The 21,651-nt window shown below is 49.6% G+C and overlaps 2 protein-coding genes and 1 long non-coding RNA gene across 7 annotated transcripts in view; 2 read left to right on the forward strand and 1 right to left on the reverse strand.

Moving 5' to 3' along the window:
• The window catches only part of LOC148645262 (CREB-binding protein-like), a 56,743-nt gene extending 53,276 nt beyond the window's left edge, over positions 1-3,467 (forward strand). For all 5 annotated transcript variants that reach the window (XM_088612641.1, XM_088612643.1, XM_088612645.1 and 2 more), the window contains exon 31: positions 179-3,467. In XM_088612641.1, the coding sequence (XP_088468767.1) occupies positions 179-2,449 (2,271 nt within the window). In that variant the 3' untranslated portion in view covers positions 2,450-3,467. The remainder of the gene's footprint in view (positions 1-178) is intronic.
• Positions 3,341-6,679, reverse strand: LOC148645263 (uncharacterized). Its single transcript, XR_015928395.1, has 2 exons — positions 6,267-6,679; positions 3,341-4,979 (listed from the first exon to the last, which is right to left on the reverse strand). It is a non-coding gene; the product is annotated as an uncharacterized LOC148645263 (long non-coding RNA).
• A 33-nt stretch (positions 6,680-6,712) lies between these two features.
• On the forward strand, positions 6,713-21,605 carry trap1 (TNF receptor-associated protein 1). Its single transcript, XM_088612651.1, has 18 exons — positions 6,713-6,955; positions 8,218-8,394; positions 8,869-8,951; positions 9,836-9,976; positions 12,062-12,133; positions 12,988-13,148; positions 13,402-13,511; positions 13,827-13,900; positions 14,212-14,367; positions 15,109-15,229; positions 15,923-15,992; positions 16,570-16,717; positions 17,415-17,600; positions 17,885-18,023; positions 18,329-18,414; positions 18,526-18,671; positions 19,718-19,790; positions 20,778-21,605. Exons 1-18 carry the CDS (start codon positions 6,817-6,819, stop codon positions 20,877-20,879), a joined length of 2,184 nt encoding a protein of 727 aa, XP_088468777.1. The 5' UTR covers positions 6,713-6,816; the 3' UTR covers positions 20,880-21,605.
• Positions 21,606-21,651: the final 46 nt, after the last annotated feature.

Genomic DNA, 21,651 nt, shown 5'->3' on the forward strand with positions numbered 1-21,651 from the left:
GTTTTGGAACGTAATGAGAAAAGACAGAATTGGCCTAGCACTCGTTCCTTAAGAGGGCACTGCATAACCCGAGTGATAGGCTGGGTTCAAATTAGGCAGGGGGAAGACTTAACTGACCGCCCTACATTTCATTAGAGTTCAGACTTCTGTAATTCTTATTTACTGTTGTGTTTTTCAGGACTATGACCTTTGTGTCAACTGCTACAACACTAAGGGGCATGATCACACAATGGTTAAGTGGGGCCTGGGGCTGGATGACGAGAGCAACAGCCAGGGCGGGGAGGCCTCAAAGAGCCCCCAGGAGAGCCGGCGCCTGAGTATCCAGCGCTGCATCCAGTCCCTGGTTCACGCCTGCCAGTGCCGCAATGCAAACTGCTCCCTGCCATCCTGCCAGAAGATGAAGCGGGTGGTGCAGCACACCAAGGGCTGCAAGCGCAAGACCAACGGCGGCTGTCCCGTGTGCAAGCAGCTCATTGCCCTGTGCTGCTACCACGCCAAGCACTGCCAGGAGAACAAGTGCCCCGTGCCCTTCTGTCTCAACATCAAACACAAGCTCCGGCAGCAGCAGCTCCAGCACCGGCTGCAGCAGGCCCAGATGATGCGGCGCCGGATGGCCACCATGCAGGGCCGGGGGATGCCCCAAAGTCTGCCTTCGCCACCTACCTCAGCTGCGCCGGGCACCCCGACTGGCCATCAACAACCCGGTACCCCCCAGACGCCACAGCCCGCGGCGGCACAGTCCCAGCCCCAGACGCCCACGGCGGGGGTCATGCCTCCGGCCTTCCCCACCACGCCGCGAGGCAACCAGCCCCCAGCCCCCGCCTCCCAGGGTAAGCAGGGGAACCAGGCCTCGCCCCTGCAGCAGCCCCAGCCTCCCCTGCCTCCGGCCCCGCAGCAGCAGCAGCAGCAGCCCCAGCAGCAGCCGGCACCCCCGCAGGCCGCTGTGGAAATAGCTCGGCACATCGAGCGCGTGGCCCAGCAGCAGGTTTTCCGCGGCAACAATCTGAACGGCATCCCCATCAACCACCCGAGGATGGTGGGGCAGATGCCCGCAGCCATGCAGATGGGGGTGCCTCGCGGCGCCCCCGTCATGACTGCCATGCAACCGGGACAGTGGCCCCCGGGACCGCAGGGGCCCATGCAGGCCCCTCCGCAGCAGCCGCAGCAGGTCCCCCCGCCCCAGCCGCCGGTTCCTCCTCAGCAGCCCCAGGGACCTCAGCCTCCCCAGCAGCCTCCTCCCATGCAGAGGCCCATGATGAATCAGCCGCAGGGGCCCAGGATGCCCGGCGTCGTCCCGCCCCAGGGCCCCTCCCAGCAGCCCCCGCCTCAGCAGACGCCCCAGAGGGGCAGCATCCACCCGACCGCCCTGCAGGACTTGTTACGCACCCTCAAGTCTCCGAGCTCGCCCCAGCAGCAGCAGCAGGTCCTCAACATTCTCAAATCCAACCCCCAGCTCATGGCGGCCTTCATCAAGCAGAGGACACTCAAGTACCAAACCAGCCAGCCCCAGCAGCAGACCCCACCGGGTATGCACGCGGGGCAGCCCGGCATGCAGAGCCTGGCTTCCATGCAGGCCGGAGCTGTGCAGAGGCCAGGAATGGCGCCTCAGCAGCCCCAGCAGTCCGCCCAGCAGGGGATGGGCGCGCTGGGGGCGCAGGGCCAGCTGATGAATCCTGCCCACAACGCCAACCCCCAGTATCAGATGTTTCGCCGGCAAATCATGCACCATCAGCAGCAGCAGCAGCAGCAGCAGCAGCAGCAGCAACAGCAGGGGGCCATGCCCCAAGCTCACGGCCAGTTTCCGCAGTCGCAGGGGTCCGCCGCCAGCTATTCCCAAACCATCCAGCAGCGCATGCAGCACCTGGCGATGCAAGGTGGCAGCGGGCCCATGGGCCAGCTGCCGTCCGTGGCACAGATGGGCCAGCCTGGGTTGGGGCTGGACAGCGCTCAGAACCTCCTGCACCAGCGGATGCTCCAGCAGCAGCAGCAGCAACAGCAACAGCAGCAGCAGCAGCAGCAGCATCCGCAGCAGCAGCAGCAGGCGGTGCTGAAGCAGCAGATGAGCTCGCCCGCGCAGCCCAGCCCCATGAGCCCCCAGCCGCACATGCTCCCCGGCCAGCAGATGGCCACCTCCCTCAGCAACCAGGTGCGCTCCCCGGCGCCCGTGCAGTCGCCCTGCCCGCAGTCGCAGCCGCCACATTCCAGCCCCTCGCCGCGGATACAGCCCCAGCCGTCGCCCCACCACGTCTCCCCGCAGACGGGCTCGCCCCACCCCGGCCTCGCAGCTCCCATGCCAAACTCCATGGAGCAAGGACACTTGGGCACGCCGGAGCAGAGCGCCATGCTGCCACAGCTGAACACCACCAACCGTGGCGCTCTGGCCAGTGACTTGAACATGGTGGGCGACGCCACAGGAGACACGCTAGAAAAGTTTGTGGAGGGATTGTAGCATTTTGAGACGCGGCACGGTCTCTTTGGGCTCTGGTTTTGTTAATCTCGAAGAACTTTTTGTACTGACATGTAAAAAGATGAAAAATCAAAAGACAGAATTCTAGGGAATTTTAAATGTTTCCTAAACCAAGGGACTGCTATTTCTTCCTACAAGTCGAGGGATTTAAAAAAAAAATTGCTGTTTAAAGAAAAAATAATTCAAAGAATATATTTTTTGGTTCAGACCGGATAAGAATGAAATGGTTCTGGTCTTTGTGTTTTCTTGTTTTTAATTCTGTTTTTTGTTCTGATTTTTGCTTTTGTTTTGGTATGGACTCATGCCTTTTTTTTAATGAAATTTACAAAACAAAAACTATTTCATTATTATTCATATTTTTTATTTTCTACCTTGCAAACTTTAAAACATTTTGTGTTGAGAGAGACTGTAAAATAATTTGTCTGGGAATTTAGCCAGTTTTTTTTTTTTGTTTTCTCATTCCTGGCTAATGCATTCTAAAGTTGTACCAATTTTCAAAAGGACATGCTTTTGGGAGGAACTTTTCATTTTTTTTTCTTTTCCAATTGTGAAGTCTGTGCGGGAGATTTAAGTATTAATTTGTATAGATAGGAACTAGAATATTGCGCGCACACACACACACATATACATACACAAATACATGTACAACTTTCTGGCCTGGAACCAGAAAGTCTGTCTTGCAGATGTAGAAAATTGTTGCTTTGTTTCTCCTTTAATCTTTGAAATTTGTCATAAAGAAAGGATTGGTCCCTAAAACTGACCGTGAAGGTGATCACTGTTTGACTGCTGATTTTAGTAGAGAAGGCAAGTCGTGGTGTCTATCCTCATTCCTCTTACATGAAACTTGAACTGAGGGTGAACTGTTCTCTAATGTAAATCATGCAAGTTATTAAATTACTATAAATATAAGGAAAATTCAAATCACTGTATAAACTGGTTAAAATAACTCATTTCTTACTTATATACCATATTGTTAAATAAACTGTGTGCAACAGATAAACCGCCTCTTGTTGCTTCAAACTATGGGCTGTGTGAAGACTTGGGATGAGCAGTGAATAAAGTTCCATCTCTATTTCCACATTGGTTAGGAACAGACAGAGACTTCAGCTGGGAGATGCCAGTGCTTGAAGTTCTGTTAAGATGTGTTGAATGCCACTTGTTTACAAATGTGAAACAGGACCATAATTAACTTAAACCTGCACCCTTAGCTGATGCGACTAACAGTGTAAGTATATTCATAAAGTGTACGAGTACAAAGGAGAACATTCATGCAAGTAGAATAAATGGAGTGCCAGAGGCTTGCACAGAGTTTGAAATACAGTGCAAGTGTTGAGCAAAACCACGTTAAGGACCAGAATGTATCAAGCATGTGCAGCATGGCTATCCAGCGGTAATGCAAACATCCATATGTTGTGTGTTTACAGGGAATAACGTGCATTCTCAGGGACTACGTGACAGTTGCTCGAGATGCAGTGTTGGAGGTCCCCAGAGCAAAGATGTTTTGAACAATGTTGTGGGCTAAATCAACTTGTTGTTCATGGTTTTAAAGTAGTATTGTTCATTGTAAAGTGCAAGGGAAGATAAAAGTCTTCTAACAGTAGCAGGTAAGCCAAATGAAATGTTTGTAAAGGCAATTTAGTAAATTTTCTGTTTGAGAAATGGGCTTAGAAATGCAATAATACACACATTGTAAGAACTCAAAAGTCTTTGGTAGCAAGTAGGGAACAGGACCTGACAGTTCGTTCTGCACATCTTAGTAGAGTGAAGTATTTAATTACATTTGAGGTGAATTTTTTGTACAATATTGTGATTGGGTTCTTTCATGACAATTCCTGGGTAATGAGCTTGCAACTGTGACATTCTTGCAGAGCAGGTGTTAATTTTAGTGCATTTGATTAACATCTATTACTCCCGTTTTAATTATAGAAGTTGTGTGGGGAAAAAAACACATTGGAGTTCATCAGAAATGGCAGCTCCTGAATTAAGCACTGATTGCCTGCAGGGGTGCAGTGCTTAAAGCTTGCAGAACCTTTTTAATTTGAAACTTCAGCTTTCAGGAGCAAAGTGATGCATCGACACTTTGTCAACAGAGATGAAAAGATATTGCCGAAGGCGATGATAGTTGTTAACAGGTTTGCAGATCCTCGTGTCCTGGTGTCGTCAAGCTTCGGAAGCGAAGCGCAGCTGGGCCTGGTGAGTTCTGTACTGGAATGGGTGACCTTCAGGCATAGCTGGGCTGCTACTTTAATGAGTGGTGATGGGCCAGTAGTGGTGCTCTTCCTTCTGGACTCGTTTCCAATCCAAAACCCCGGCCGGGGTCGCAGTACAGTCAGAGGTGCTAGCACCCGTATGCAACGTTAACTGGCGATGCTATTTCCCATTTATCCAACTGGCCTGCAGTGCAGTGGGGCTGCATGTGCAGAATGACTGCTGTGTGTCACCCAGGTGCTGGCTGTGTTAAAATGGGGGATGAACTGGCTTCCTTCTTGTATCTGAAACGCTTTGGGATCTACTGGGATGAAAGGAGGATTTCAGCACAATCATTATTAGTAATATATTACAAGTTATATGATGGAAAGATCGGAGAAACTGAGATCCAAAAGGAATCTACCAAAGAAATAGTCAAATGGAGAATGAAATGGAAAAGGGTGACAGGACCAGGTGCCTGTATGTGAATTCTGTGAGTATGAAGTTCACAGTTTCAGGAAAATTGTTTAAAGGAATAAAAGCTAAAGAGAAGTCAAATGAGCACAAGACAGATCTGGGATTTCTGGAGAATGAATGGCCACATTTTACTTAAACAGACTCTGCCTGAAGCATGGAACTGATTTATCCCAAGAATAAATCCCAAATAGTTTCCCAAATTAGGACAAAGAAGAAAAAAACACATTGCTGTAGAAAATGGTGACAGAACAGCAGTACCCAGTGAACTGCAGGTGCAGGCAGAGAAGGATACTGCAGCAAAAGTACAGTAAGGGGGTGAAGTAAAATTTAACCAGGACGAGAATGGGAAACATTTAGACAATTGAACGCTTCACTACGCTATTCAATAATGGGATATTGCAGTAATGAAGTTAGCTAGACGCCTTGTGCAGCAGAAGGAATAAGTATGCTCTGAGTATACTCGGAGTCTTGAAACTTGGCCTTTTTATTTTTTTATTTGCAGTTTCTTTTTGCTCCCTGCATGCAACACCCTGCTCTGATCTACATTAAGTGTCGTCTGCCAAGCGGTTGTCAAATCCAGAATTTGGTGTTTTGAAAGTGTTTGTTAATCCTCCTAGTTGGGTACCTGTCAACATAACTAGTAAAATAAATATTAGCGTCAAGATAAAGATAATTCAGAGCAATCTGTTCAAATACAGATTACTGAGCTTAATTTAATAATATCACCCCAATCTGAACATTCACCCCTTATCTGTGCCCCGTTTCCTATCCTTTAATTCCTAAATTTGAGAATGAATCTTTTATATTGAAGTTTACCAAAAATATTCTGAAAATCTAACCATACCATATCACATGCAGTGTTTGTATCCAGCACTCTTAGAATAGTTAAACAAAACCCATCTTTTCAAAATCTTAGATTCTACACAGTGGAGATCTTGTGTTCTGTAATTATTTTTACGGATAGTGGATACATTAGCCATTTTCTAGTCAGTGGGTATAATAACTGTGTCACGCGTCTGCTGGAAGAATTATTGATCATGGCTCATGCCATCTTAAAACATATTTTTTCCCCCTAAATACAACTGATCTTTGCAGATTACTCCGATTTTATAGAGATCTTAAGTATTTCCAGTACCTGTAGCACCTCTGTTCAATCAGCAGTTTCCTTTAGTATCCCTTCCGTGAAAAAAGAACACTACCAGTTTTATTTTTTTAATGCACATGAGAGATGTTTCAACGTTACTTTGCAATGTGATTACCGTCTGCTTGCAGGGCAGCACGACTATCAATTTCGTGATATTTCTGGATATTTCTGATGCAACGCAGCTCAGCTCGACTTCTATGACCTTCAAATTCCTTCTCCCGAGGACACACTGAACCTTTATCAATATCACGGCTGATCAATTTGAAAAAGCCAATTATTTTATTTAAATGTAATAATGTTAAAGCGCGTAGATATACACGTATAAGATTAGGTCCGCTAACGTGCATTCAATAAATGACATTATGCGCGTCTTGAATTTGGAGTTCGTAGGCTCCTTTCAGGCAGCGCGCTGGGCGTTCGGTGACGTCATCCCCGAGCGCCCGGACAGTGAGAGGGGGCGGGGTGTAACCACGCTCTTCGAGTTCGCTCTGCGCGCTGTGCTGGTCGGCTGTGGAGGTCAGTCTACTGGAGCGCTACAACGATGTTTCGGTACCAGGCGCTGATCAAGCTGGGTTTACGAGCCACGCAAACTGCCGATCGCCGGGTCCTGCAGTCTTGGGGCCGAGCGTGGGGGAGCAGAGGCATCTCTGCGGCGTTCAGTTCTGGGAGCCCAGCCGGAGGTATGTTGCGTACAGCGACGCCGGGTGATCCATGTGTACATCACTGGCAAGTGACAGCCGCTTCTCAATTAGTGGCAGGACATTTTGTGATCAAGGATCAGTTTTTGAGCGACTTTACCATGAATTCTCTGAGGAGAACGCGAAAATAACATTCTTTGACCTATTATTATTATTAGGTAGTTTATTATTATTTGGGTGACATTGATGCTTTCTTTCTTAGCCGGATATATCACGGTTCTACGTCACTGCCAGAAGCATTTCTGTGCGTCAGTGGGAGAAGTTAGTTTTCTCATCAGTCTGTCTTAAACTCATTGCGGTACGTTTCACTACATGAATAAAGAAAATGTGCATTTTAAGAAGTTTACAAGGGAAGTTTCATCACTTTATTTCTCGAGCTCACCTCTGCTACCCACGTACAGCTCTTCACACTTCTCAACACTGATATTGTTGACAGTGCCTATTCCTCTTACCTTTTCTGTTTTTAATGCGCTACTAGTTTGTAGTGTCTGACCACAGGAAAGGAGGCAAGTCTACCAGGAATTGGTCCTGATGACTTATCTGGTCAGCTTGTATCCTTGGTGGGGAAAGGAGTGCAGCAGAATCTAACCATGTGAACATACAGCACCTGTTGTTTTAAATCCTAACATGCATCTCTAGACCTTTGATTTTTGTTCATCCCCTTCTCGCTTCAAGCACACAAGCTCTGCGAAAGTGTACAACACTAAAAATGCTTGTGTCTCTTGTTTGGGTCTATATAACGGAAACAAAAATGCACATAGGGTTAGATTTTGCCTCCATCTCCCAATCCCCGAGTCTTGTTCCTCTTCTGCTCGGCTGGTCACCTTGTCAGGCTGGCACCACTGATTGTTCTCACTGTCACTTTAAAAGAGTCCAGCTGCTCATTTGTATCTTTCAGATGGTGGTGGAAAATCACTGCGAATTAGGGCAACAGCTCCCCACCACACTCAGAAGGATGCATGACAAAAAAAACTCGTACCGAAGACATCTCCAGTTGTGGCTGCCAGTATTAACTCTTGTCGCCAAAGAAACGCTCAAGCACAGTCTGCTCAATCCTAAGTATTTAAAAACACACGTATGCCCTCAGTTTAAGCTTTTGACTGCTGTGTATTCTCAGCCAGGTACTGTAGTAGCTGAGCTCCTACTCTGCTTCAGTATTCCGTGCACGTGGCGATGCTGCTGTCCTGCGCAGGCCTCGTCTCTGAAAGGGGTCTGTGCCGTTCTGGGCCGATGTGCGTTTCCAGACAGCTCGGCGGTGACGCCCAGGATCTTCAGGGGACCGCCTCGTGTCCTGAGTGTCCAGAGGCAGCCCACTCTGCCCGGCCGGGCCCTGGCTTGGAGGGCACACAGCACCCAGACCGCCGAGAGCTCGGAAGAGGAGCCCCTGCACAACATCATCAGCGACACGGAAGACGTCCAGGGTGAGTGACACGGGCTGCCCTTCTGCTGAAATAGATGGCTAACTTCCAAGAGGAAGAAGTGGCCTTATCTTTTTGTGTCTCCTGTTTCATGCAAATGTTTGCGAAAGAGGCATTTTTTAGGGATTTATAAATACGCAAATACATCTGTTTTGTGAACCGTGTTAGCACTTTTATTTAATTCAGATTTGTCTGATGCTTTTATCCAAAGCGATACCCGTTTGTACCGCGGTGTGTTTTACTGGAGCAATGTGGGTGAGGCACTTTGCTGAAAGGGACAGCGGCAGGGTCTGGGAATTGAACTCCTGAACCCTCACCACAGCTCCACGCTGCTCCTGCCTGCCTGCCTGCGGTGGGGGAGTGACACACTACCTCTGTGCAATGCAGCTCGCAGGCTCACTTGCATGTTTGATGCTTAACCATGCAACCAAAGTCAGGTTTGGGTTGACTTTGTCTCCTGGTTCCATTTTCCGGCAGGATCCTTTGACAAGCATGAGTTCCAGGCAGAAACCAAGAAGCTCCTGGACATTGTGGCGCGGTCTCTGTACTCTGAGAAGGAGGTGAGTGAGGCGCTGTTCTGTCTGGAGACCTGGATTTTCCTGAAGATTGCTGGCTTGAGCCCAGACTGTGCTTCTGTTTTCTGCTACTGAAACTCTGGGAAGCCCACAACTGGTCCAACATTAAACATGAAGCCATGGATTGGGTTTGACAGTCATTAGAAATCGAGGATATGTTATGATGTGCTATCGCTATCTTAATATCCCCTGTGATGTGGTTTCACTTGCAGGAAGGCTGATACCTCTCTCAATGTTAATACAGTAAAGCTTTGGTTTCTGGACACCCATAAGACTCACTGTTGCACAACACATTTGAGAAAAGGCTGGGAAATGTAAAACTCACTTTTCCTTTGCAGCACCTAGAACACGGATTTGCAGCTCTTTGAGCAGTTACAGTCATATTTAGTTAATGTTATTGGCTGAATGTATTCTTTCTCTCTCCTTCGCTTTGCCTCCCTGCCCTTGGGATGGGTTAGTGGTACGGCCGTCGGCGCCACTCTTTCTCGATTCCAGGATCCTGGATTGGATTCTAGCTTGGGGAACATGTCTGCATGTCCTCTCCGCGGGTGCAAAGGTTCTTTTGTGTGTTGTGGTGTTTTGTTCCCAATACAACCTGGGATCCTGGTAACTGTGCTGCAGACGAGCACCTTGGCGAGCTCAGAACCAAAGACCGGGCAGTCACTTTACCACTCTGTGCTCTTCCTGAAACGGGCGAGATTCAGGCTGGCTTTGGCTGGTAAGCGCTTCGCTATTGACCCGTGGATCTCGTCCAGCCTCAGCCTTGAAAGAAGCCAGGATCTCGGGCTTCAGCTCCATGACTGGCTCGCTTGTCCCCGACTCCCTCACCCCAGGGTGTCTGTCACGCGCTCTGCCGTTTCCCCTTGTAGGTATTCATCCGAGAGCTGATCTCCAACGGCAGCGATGCTCTGGAGAAGATGCGCCACAGGCAGGTGTCGGCGGGGGGAGACTCTGGGCCCATGGAGATCCACCTGCAGACCGACTCTGCCAAAGGCACCTTCACCATCCAGGTACCGGCCTGCCATGCCCGCTGGTGGCACAGCGTCCCACACTGTGCGCCTGCACAGCGTCTCTCGGGAGCAAGGTGTCCAGATCCCTGCTCTGCCATTACAGCACACGCAGATGTGTGATAAAATAAGATAAGATCACTTTATTGGCCATATCTGATTTCTTGTATTTGTCTTGTGGAATTTGTCTTTTTGCTGACCTCAGCTTGCTCTCCATGAGACACACAGACAGGGAGAGAAGCTTGGGGGTCAGAGCGCAGGGTCAGCCATTTATACGGAGCCCCTGGAGCAGCTGGGGTTAAGGGCCTTGCTCAGGGGCCCAACGGAGTAGGATTCCTCTGCCGGCCGCGGGATATGAACCGGCAACCTTCCGGCCACAGATCCTTAGCCACAGAGCCACCGCACTGCCCAGGTGTATAATGCACATTCATGAACATAATTTCTCAGCTGCTTTCATCGACTAAATGACTGCAGTGAAGGCCAACAGATCTATAGGGAACACAATAGCTGAAGGCCCCAGATCATTAAAAATGGTCAGGACTAACCAGGACTTAGAATGATTTACACTTTGAGGAGATAGTAGCTTCTGGAGGTGGTGAGATTCAGGCACACGAAGCAAATAAGTTACTGTAACTGAGTTAGAAATCAGTGAAAAGGTGGTGCCTGCCTTTGAGAAGCCGTGCAGTGGCAGAAGCCCAGGCCAGTAATCTTCATTCTGAACAAACTGAAGCCTTTTCAGTTCTACAGCTGAAACACCATAGAGTCTGTCTCTGCCCACATGTGCTCATAAACACATGGCTGCTGTCTCCCAGCCTGGATGCTGCATGCACACAACCTACATCACAGGATACAGCCGTTTCTGTAGAGCAAACTGGTTTGAGGTGAGCTGATCACGCTGTGGAACTCATCCTCGAAAAGGCTGGCTGGCATTTACTTTCTGAGCATGGACATGCCCAACTGAGCATGTGATACACTCGCTTTCTAAGTGCAGATGGAGACAAATGGGAGAGTGCACAGGAGTGACATTTATACCATTTCAACTGGACAGGAAAGTGTTCTCTTCAGGTAAAGAGTTTTTATATCACAAAGTGATTGCTTTTAAGATCAAGATTGGGTTAATGTTATAACTAGATGATGCATGATGCAAATATATCAGAAGAAGAGTTGCTTTGTGCATCAGTTCCCTGATATGTTCTTTGTAGACTGGAGGTGTTACAATAGATGCCAGTTCTTTAGTTCACTTGTTACCTCTCTTGGCTCGGAGGCCGTGCACTTGGCACAGCCTTGACATTTTCTGGAGCAAAATGAGGCTTTGGCACAAAACAGAGAAAGGACAGATTACCTTTTTAATGTTGGAAAATGGCAAATGCTAAAAGAAAAAACTGCCGTTCCGCCATCTGGTGGCTGACTAGGGTACTGCATCAGCATAGTAAATTGCATTACTTATGTTGGGCCTCCGAGTATTTTACAATAACGTGCAATATAAAGAACGGAACATGTACTTATAAACGCTATGATCTAACGCTTTTTAACTGTCTAATGATACATAAATGTGATTATCTTAATTTGTTACCCAGTTTGCTCTCTGTACTTTGAAGCTTAATGTCATATGATCTGAAAGACATAGATGCATCTCTTTGGGGTCATTGTCCAGAACATTCTGCTCTTACTCCACTGCTTAACAGCTGAGGGCACTGCCAGAAGGTGTAAATTCTCACTGCTTTGCCGTACATGCTGAAATGGAAACTGTTGCAAATCATTACAAATTCCGCTTCATGGAATGCAACTGAGCAATGTTGTATACATCACAGTTGAATACTGAGGTATCCCAGAACCCTGTACAGGACTTCTGATGCATTAGTAACACAAGGCAAGTGTTCATGATGGTTATCAGGTTGGTAATCAATCAAGATCAATTTCTTTCAGCGACTATTAAGAATCGAAACCCTCAGTATTCCTAATGTCCTAGGCCTCCTGTGATTAAACCGTCAGGAATCATCCAGATATCTGCATCTTCTTGTTATATTGCCTTCCTTTGCTCTATTGCTGGTCCAGTGCAGTTCTCACCCCCTGCCACCTTCTCTGCAGGACACTGGCATTGGCATGACCAAGGAGGAGCTGGTCTCCAACCTGGGCACCATCGCGCGCTCAGGCTCTAAGGTAGGAGTGCCTCTGGTCTCGTTCTGGCGTCCTTGTGGCTGTCCTGAGTCCCACTCCCCCCCCACCCCCCGCGCCAGCAGGGCGTCTGTGAAGATTCGGAAAGATGTCGTCTGCTCCCCTGATCGTCTGAAGCCAGACCCCCTGTTCCTGCAGCAGCTCTGCAAGACTGAGACTCGGACTCTGTGCCGTGCTCAGCAATGGACAGGGATGTTACGACCTTGACTCATGCTCTGTCGCGCCTTTCGAGGAAACCATCCTCCCCACATCACTGCCCTTTAAAAGGAATTATATTCGAAAATACATTTTCATTTTTAATTGGCTCTCGTCTGATGCATTTATCCAAGGCAACTCATGCTGGTGCTCATTTATGCAGCTGGGAGCTTTCCTGAGGCGATCTGAGCAAGGTCTGGACTTGACTAGTGGGAAAAAAAGACTTGGAATGGTTCACTCAGTGCCTTTTTTACACTTGGAGTTTGATTATTTTTTTAGCCATAATTAAAAAAGTGTGAAAAAATCCTCTATGAGGACATTAATTATAAATATTTTCAGTATGTACTGTGTATGTTTCATTACTTTTTTGCAGTTTATTATTGTGGGGGATTTATACATATTTGTAGATGAAAGAAAAGCTCTTATAGGGAGTACAACTGCTGTGCCTCTTCAGGGATTTGAACTCGGGGCCCTGACCACTCCTCCACCATTTCAGTAACAGCTTAGCGGTTCATCACAGAGCAGCAGTTTTAGTGCCGGCGTATTTCCTCGGAGAAGAGCCGCTGTCCCCCGGCTCAGCAAGGACACCCCTGGATCCCCAGCGCCCGCCCCATGTGCTTGAGCTCCTGTCTCTCGTCCCGCAGGCGTTCCTGGAGGCCCTGCAGAACCAGGCGGAGGCCAGCAGCAAGATCATCGGCCAGTTCGGCGTGGGCTTCTACTCCGCCTTCATGGTGGCCGACAGAGTGGACGTGTTCTCTCAGTGCGCGGAGCCGGGCAGCACCGGATACAAGTGGTGTTCCGACGGGTAAGAGGGACCGCCGACCGCGTCCTCCTGAAAGCAGCGGTCCGCTTTCTTTAAGGCACGCACGTCGCTGAAGACCCTGGAGGTGGTTCCTTCCTGGCAGGTACCTGTGACCCAGCAGCTGCTGCGCGGAGTGGTGACGCTGGCGCACTTGGCACTGCCAGTCTGCAGGACGCTGGACCTACACACTTGTCCCCTCTTGCACAGACCTCTTCCTTCTTCTCAGCTCCTCACTCTCCAGCGTGGTGTTTTCCAGCTCCGGGGTATTTGAGATTGCCGAGGCGAAAGGAGTGAGACAGGGCACCAAGATCGTCCTGCACCTCAAGGATGACTGCAAGGAGTTTGCTTCTGAGGACAGGGTCAAAGGTAAGACAAGCCAGGACCTGCTCTGTGTGGCTGTTGCATGATCTAGCCATGTAACTAGAGGAACCAGTCAGCTGAAGTCTTGGGTATTCGTAGGAATGCAGAACAAAAACAAAAAGAGGTCAAATTTAGGATATTCTCAGGGGTCTGTTAATTAGGCAGTGGTCTCCATTTTTTATCCTGGAGAACCCCAATCATTCATTTTATAGGTGAAATGAGGATATATCAGTTTTTTGCTGTGGCTCGTCTTGCTGGTAGGGTGTTTAGCGTGCTGGGCTAAACATCTGGGCGAGACTAACGCTGGTCTCTTCATTGCAGAGGTAGTCACCAAGTACAGCAACTTCGTCAGCTTCCCCATATTCCTGAACGGGCGGAGGCTCAACACCCTGCAGGTAAGGGCCGCCCGTCCGTCTCCCTTCCTCTCCTGCCCCCAGCCCTTCGCTCTGAGCCCCGAGACGCCGCAGGACCGGTCAGCCACAGCAGCGACGGCACTGTTAGCTCAGCCTGGTGCCTCTCGCGGAGGCCAGACGAATAATGGGGAAAGAACTGCACCGATCCGCTGTGGAAGGCGGTTTGTTTATCGTGATGTCCCATGGCCCGGTAAACGCCGATTTAATGGGGGGCTGCTGGGCTTGAAGGGTGGTGGAACGCGGCCCGCCAGCGAGTGAGGTTTACCGGCGGTGTTTGCTGTGCTGTCTCCCAGGCTCTGTGGATGATGGACCCCAAGGAAATCAGCGAATGGCAGCACGAGGAGTTCTACCGCTACGTGGCGCAGGCCTACGACAAGCCCCGCTACGTGGTGCACTACCGCACCGACGCCCCCCTCAACATCCGCAGCGTCTTCTACGTGCCGGAGATGGTGAGCGGCCGGCGCCGCGGCGGGCTCGCGCGCGCTCTCGAGCGACAGATCCGGGAGCCGGCCGGGGCGTTTGCCAGCACAGAGAAAACCGCAAGACCCCCTGGCCCCGAGAACGCAACTCTGTGTTATTGTCGCGTGCCCCGTCTGGAAAAGCGCGTCTTCCTGCCTCTGTCCGAGTTCCCTGTCCCACCCGCGGTATCGCTTGTGGGAGAGGGTGGCTGAGGTGCGACTGCTGCCCTGAGTGGAGGAGTTGAAAGGGGAACTGCAGCACCATTTTTGTATTTTAGGGTTAGAAAGAATGAGCATTTCAAACTACGATAAAAGTCAAATGTACCCAGTAATGTGTAAAACCTCCAGTTGACATCACTAAATAGATTAAATTTCCACAGCCCCCTATTCTGCGCTACAAAACTTCTGGTGACGTGCTGCAGCCCTGTTACACTGTTAACAAGCTGGCTTGTGAGTACGTCGCCTTTAACCCAATAGAAACATGGCTCTTGATTTCGAGATGGTCTTGCTGACAAATACTCCTGACCTGTGAACTCCGCAGATCACACGGGACCATTTCCATGGTGAAATGTCTGCGGCACGGCCTGCACGTCCTCGCTCGTACATCGCAGTACAATCTTGTAGAGGTTGCCGGTGCCCTGTGGAAGGGTGTTGAGCTCCGACAGGGTGGTTTACCCTTAGCCGAGGCAGGGGGGGTGGGCTGACGGTGCTTCGTTGTCTGTCTCTGTGCAGAAGCCCTCCATGTTTGACGTCAGCAGGGAGATGGGCTCCAGCGTGGCTCTGTACAGCCGCAAGGTGCTGATCCAAACCAAGGCCACCGACATCCTGCCCAAGTGGCTGCGCTTCCTGCGAGGTCAGTGTCACGGAGCTGATACCACCTGAGTTTGTATGTTCTCCCCGTGTTTGTGTGGGTTTCCATAGGCCCCCCCCCCAGACCCTGAATTGAAATACATGAACGGATAAAGCAGTTTTGGGTCTGGATCATGTGGATAGAAAATATATTTTTGGGGAATACGTGTAGATTAGAGCTGCAAGGCTAAGTCTGTAGTCCAGCGGTATGTGATGTATTTTAATTCGTTGGCAGTAAAATGTGACAGGGTAGCCTTTTTCTTCCTCTTTGGTGAGGGTTATTTGCTGCATATCGCCAGCTGTCCACGTTGCTGACGTTCTTCTTGCTCAGCCCAGATCCACAAACTTCTCCACCTGGCTTGTTGTGAAGACGGTTCACACTTTCAATGACCTGACGTTTGTAGACCACGTGACAAAGGTTTCAGACAGTCACTCCCAGGCAGGCCGGCACAGGATTAGGGGCAGATGCTCTTCCATTTACATGAAGTAGATGTGAAGCACAGCAAGTGCCCAGTTTCGTGCTCCTCGTAGAAACTATGCAAAACCTCTTGATTGTGTTTCTCGGGACAGTCAGTGCATGCACCTCCCCAATATATTACATCACTGCCTGCTGTTATGTGCATAACTGTTTGATGAGTACGCTGGGGTCTCCTGGAGGAGAGGTTTGGAAGTGAAGAGACTGTTGTGCTCTGTGCAGGTGTGGTGGACAGCGAGGACATTCCCCTGAACCTAAGCAGAGAGCTCCTGCAGGAGAGCGCCCTCATCAGGTGAGGTGGAGAAGCACATTGTAAAGCAATTAGATTCTCAACATAGGCAGCCAAAAGTCTCCGAGAAAAAGTGGCAGATAGGAGCTAACTATCACTCGGACTAAAGTTCCCTCGGATACCAAAAACCAGCACTGAGTGTAAAAAAAAAAGTAGTGTAGGAACGCTAGCCCTAACCCTTGCTGTGGTTTCAACAGAGCAGTCCTACAGTCTCTGCAGTATTTTCCAATGAAGCCCCCCAGTCATCAGATTTGAAAATGTTCTTTGAATCAAAACATATGAGCCTAAAACAATCCAAACTGTTGAAAAAAGCTCTTGGAAAATGATCGCCTTCAATAATGTGTCTTCTTTAGCCAAGTTTTCAAACAGCTGAAAAATGCTGCAAAAATGGTATTGACGTGAGCTTGCATTTCAGGACAGTGTAGGGTTTGGGTTACTAGAACCATTGAATGTTGACTCCAGTTATACATCTAGTTGCTCGTGAAAATGACAAAATTAAGAGAGTTTTCCCAGTAGAATAGGTGTTTTCCCGGCACTCTGTTTCTCTGTTCTTCAACGCTCAACTCTGCCCCCCTCTCAGGAAGCTGCGCGATGTTCTTCAGAGGCGTCTCATCAAGTTCTTCGTGGACCAGAGCAAGAAGGAGCCCGAGAAGTACGCCAAGTTCTTCGAGGACTATGGCCTGTTCATGAGGGAAGGCATTGTCACCACCGCAGAGCAAGACGTCAAGGTAACCCCGAGATCCAGGAGCCTGCTGCGTGTCACTGGGGGCTTCTTGGGGCGCAGAGGTTGGCAGGCTGGGGGCTTGACAATAGGTGAGGGTTGGCTGGAACTGGGGAAACTGGTTTTAGGGAAGCCACGCTGCCTCGCGTGCCCCTTCACAGAGAGGTCAGCCGTGACGCCAAGCTCATTCTGCTCCTGGTAACTAATACGAGGAGCTCGTTCGGTCGCGATCTCCTCTTCGACAGCGTGACTACGTAGCTTGTTCCAGACGCCCACAGTGTATTTCTCGACAATAAATTCATTTCTCTGCAGTTAATACGTGTCCATTACTTCACTGTGTATTCTGAAGAACTCCCCTTGATGAATTTTGTCAATGCCTTTGGGGGTTTTGAAAACTGGTATCAGTTTTCTCTGTTCAAGGTTAAAAAGCTTCTGTTTTTGTGCCTGACAGACCCTATAGAGTATTCTCCAAATCTTCACAGACCATCTTTACACAGTGCTCCTACTCTTGGACAAGCATTGAAATTGCTGATATGATGGCCAGGCGTTATAATGGGGTATATCAAGGGACAGCTGCACATGGATTAGCCTGTGATTTCTTTGTTCGCTGTGTAACACTGAGGCTTGCTGGGTCTGTTTATTTGACTTGATTTGCTGGATGGCGGGATCTCCTTCTCAGTTCGGGTGCCCTCCTGTCTCTGCAGGAGGACATCGCCAAGCTGCTGCGCTACGAGTCCTCTGCCCTGCCAGCTGGCCAGCAGACCAGCCTGCAGGACTACGCCAGCCGCATGAAGGCGGGCACCCGCAACATCTACTACCTGTGCGCCCCCAACCGCCACCTGGCCGAGCACTCGCCCTACTTCGAGGCCATGCGCAAGAAGGACATGGAGGTACGCGCCTGGCCCGGGCCACACTGAGGACGCCAGGACGATCTGCTAGCAACCATCTCGATGGGCCAAATGGCTTCCTGTCCTTTGCAAACATTTGAGAATGTTCTGATGAACCTGCTGTGCTGTCCTTGTTTGGTCCTGAGAGTTTGATGTCTGGGACTTGCCGACTGTGACCAGACTGCGTGTTCAGTGGACCAAGGCCCCAAGGATGTGACTGGGTAGCCCCTCCCCCCTCTCTTTTACAGCAGAGATGCTGTGAATTTAATCTCTTCCTCTGTCTCTAGGTGCTCTTCTGCTTTGAGCAGTTTGATGAGCTCACGCTGCTGCACCTGCGGGAGTTTGACAAGAAGAAGCTCATTTCCGTGGAGACGGACATTGTTGTTGACCACTACAAGGAAGAGAAGTTTGAGGACAGCAAGCCAGGTAGCAGACTACAGACACTGCTACCTGCTGGGGGCATTGTTTCAGACCTTACGCCGGGCTTGATGTTTCATGTAATGTTATAGATTTGCTTGGCAGTTCTTTTCCTCTTTGAACTCATTGATGCCTTCGCCATATCTCTGTTTATGCATCAGTAATTAAGGAGCGGATATTTAGCCATCCATCCATTTTCTAGGAAGTGAAGGCTTTTGAAAACCGGATATGCACTTGAACATTTCCAGGGTTTTTTCTTTCCTGCTCTGATTGGTTTGGTTGAGGGGGGCTCACCTCGCCCGCTGTCTCCTCAGCCTCCGAGCGCCTCCCGGAGAAGCAGGCTGAAGATCTGATGTCCTGGATGAGGAACGTCCTGGGGCAGCGTGTCACCAACATCAAGGTACGGACTGTCGTCCTGCACTGCCTTTCGCCCACTTCCTCGCCCCCCTCCCCTCCGTCGCTCCGTCTGCGCTGTGTGACGGCGTCTCTCCGCCCCGCCCCCTGTTCCCAGGTCACCCCTCGTCTGGACACCCACCCCGCCATGATCACGGTGCTGGAGATGGGCGCCGCTCGGCACTTCCTGCGCACGCAGCAGCTGGCCAAGAGCAGCGAGGAGCGGGCCCAGATCCTGCAGCCCACGCTGGAGATCAACGCCGGGTGAGGCTCGGGGGCGGGGGACACTGGGGACACTGTCCAGTCCTGGACAGCGGTGCTGGAGCAGGAGCATAAACATGTCCAAGTGTCCAGCCAGGGAAGTGAGTCGGGCACTGAGAGTGAGGGCGGTCAGTTTGTGGTTTTATGTTGTTGTGTTGTGACACCGACTCAAACTGCTCTACTGCCAGGCTGATTGTGAGTGTAGCAGGTGCATAGTGTGGGTGCAACAAAACAAAAGTAGTTGTGGGAATTGTGACGAGCAAGGGGACAGGCTGCAAAGGTTCCCCCAGCTCTTATATGCAGTATAGGTACATGTGATACATGACAGAGGTTCACTTCACATCTTAGGAGTTTTGTCCTGAAGTTTGAAGTTTCTTGCTTCTGCTTTTTTCACTTTTTACAGAAATTCATTTCTGCAGCAGTTAATAGAACTCAGTTTTCTCTTCCTTTGACGTACTTTTTCGTATAGGCGGTACAAGACTAGGTTTACAGATTCCAAATTACTCCGTTACCTTCCACAGTGGGATAAGGCAGCAGTATTGTCACCTGGAGTACGTGTTCGATGTAATATGCCCTACTTCAGTTGAGGCCTTTGTCTGAGTTTGAAAACTTCAGGTTTTAAGATGCAAGCTGATTTCTGCTGCATGTAGCCGTTGTGGCTGGAATTTCTGGAAACTTTTTTAGGATTATTTTAACAAACGTTGCAGTCCTCAAAAATTAAAAACAAATTTGCCGGCTGTCTTCCTTTCCCTGATCTTTATAAATGTTTTAATATTCAAGTCCTTTGAGAACAACACCCTTTAGCTTTCTTTAAATGTCACATTATTAAATTGCACAAATCCATTTCTGGATCCAAGTTAAAGCCAGTTGGTTGCCTTCAATCAGATTTACACAGACGCCTTGACTACTGAAAAGAGGGGCTGAAGCAGAATATTCACAGAGATGCCGAAAGATGAGGAAAAGTACCTCAGATCCTGGAGGCATGCCCAAAACCACAGGTATACTTCTGTCTCCCCAAATGAGCTGTAAACAACTCTTCTCTCCATCAGGCACGACCTCATCAAGAAGCTGAATGAGCTGAAGGACTCGAACCCCGATCTGGCGCAGTTACTGCTGGAGCAGGTAAGGCTGCTGTGATGTCTGAGCACCGGAGAGCGGAGTGGAGTCGAGCCTGTGGAGCTGGAGACAGTGCTCAGTCCAGCTTTAAAATCCCCAGCTCCCGAGTGGCCCAGAATCAGCAAAGGGATGCAGATGTTTTGATTAAACAACTTGGTAGTTCTAATTAGCGAAGGACGTGGGGTTGGGGTGTGTTGGCCTCCAGGGCTAGGACTGGGAACCCATGCACTAGGTCAGTGTTCCAAATCGGAGGAGTTTGAACGTCTGTTTTGTGCTTTATCCATCCATCCGTTCTCTTCCTGCTTCATCTGATTCAGGATGGCATGGGAACCGGAGCGAGCAACAGGCGCAAGGCAGGGTATGCCCTTGGACAGGATGCCAGTCCATCACAGGGCACACCCAGACACAAACAAACCGGTTTTCCCATCATGTCTTTAGTATCACGGATGTCGGAAGGGACAAACCGTGGAATGGCAGGAGAGCGATAAAGACCCTATGCCTAGCGGCGAGACGGGGGTCAGCCCGGGCTCAGCTGTTCAGGAGATGCCGTATAGAAACCTATGCCCTCAGGCCACGGACAGGAGTGACTTGGCGCTAGGCCGGTGCGAAGGAACAGAGCAGAAGCAGGAAGTAAATAGGCTACACAACAACGAACACCGGAAAGACATGAATAATCACAGGGCACCAGGAACAGGAGAGAAGTAGAGCACCCTCTATGGTGTACTGGGCGTGACATTTAGACTGTGGGAGGATACCGGAGCACCTGGACAAAACGCACACGATCCCAAGGAGAACGTACAAACGCCACACAGACAGCACCCCAGGTCCACGGTTGAATTCAGGGCCCCAGCTCCCTGAGGCTGCAGTGCTGATCACAACGCCACCATGCCATCCCCTTACACTTTATATCCTGGCTATTTAATGTCTTTGTCACAGCTGTTTGTTTCTTCCAGCACAACAAGTTGTCCCTCAGCGCAGTGTCTCTCCTTGCAGATCTACGACAACGCCATGATCGCGGCAGGACTCAACGACGACCCCCGCCCCATGATCGGCCGCCTCAACGAGCTGCTGACCCGAGCTCTGGAGAAGCACTGACCCTTCGGACCCGCCTGCGCCGAACACAGGCTGCCAGGCTGCCAGGCTGCATCAGGAGGCAGCGGGGCCTGGAATCAGTGCAAGGACTGGACGTTTCATTTCTGGGGCTGGAGCAAGAGATCGACTCTGATAACTTTTGGTCTTGCAGCCTTGCCCTAAGAGGACGTTTACAGTAACCCCATAGAAGAGGCCATTACAGCAGAGATCGAGAAGTGGGCTCCGATGGATCTTCACTTTAAATTCAATATCGCAGTAGTGAGGAAGCATCTTCAGAAAAGACTCATTCGAATCCTCTTTCTTCATTTTCAAAGTAATTCCTTGCATGGAGAATATTCATTAGGGCCGACGTCAGATGATTTTTCCTGGGTATGAAGCAGGTCCTTTATCTTCCTAACATACTATATTCAGGCAGTGCTGTTGTGAGCTGATCTGTGCCCCCTGAACCATCTACTCGCACTTGTTGTATGTTTGTGCTTAACTGTTAGTGACTGTGATGAAAGGGTCAGCAGATGTGAAAGGGGTGAAATTGGATATTGTCTCAATAAAATCCCTGCATTCTTCTGTTAAGAGTTTAGTTGGGAATGATAAAGGACGCAGACAAACCTACGTGTTCATTAGCCTGGAATGTCTGTGTTCTTTCAGCCTTTCGTTTTTATTGGGTAGCTGTGAATTCTAACATTCAAAAATGTAGTTGGTAATAAAGAGGCTTGAATACTTTTTGCGAAAGTTTCTGAAGGCTGTCTGAATATGTTCTGCTCCATATTTAGATTCT

This window comes from Lepisosteus platostomus, chromosome 19 (assembly GCF_059453375.1).
Source record: "Lepisosteus platostomus isolate fLepPlt1 chromosome 19, fLepPlt1.hap1, whole genome shotgun sequence".
NCBI classification, from domain to species: domain Eukaryota; kingdom Metazoa; phylum Chordata; class Actinopteri; order Semionotiformes; family Lepisosteidae; genus Lepisosteus; species Lepisosteus platostomus.

Coding starts and splice junctions, on each gene's coding strand:
- trap1 (XM_088612651.1), top strand. CDS start 6,817: ATGTTTCGGTACCAGGCGCTGATCAAGCTGGGTTTACGAGCCACGCAA. Junction 8,952..9,835: donor CTCTGTACTCTGAGAAGGAG/GTGAGTGAGGCG, acceptor TTCCCCTTGTAG/GTATTCATCCGAGAGCTGAT. Junction 15,230..15,922: donor GTGGCTGCGCTTCCTGCGAG/GTCAGTGTCACG, acceptor TGCTCTGTGCAG/GTGTGGTGGACAGCGAGGAC.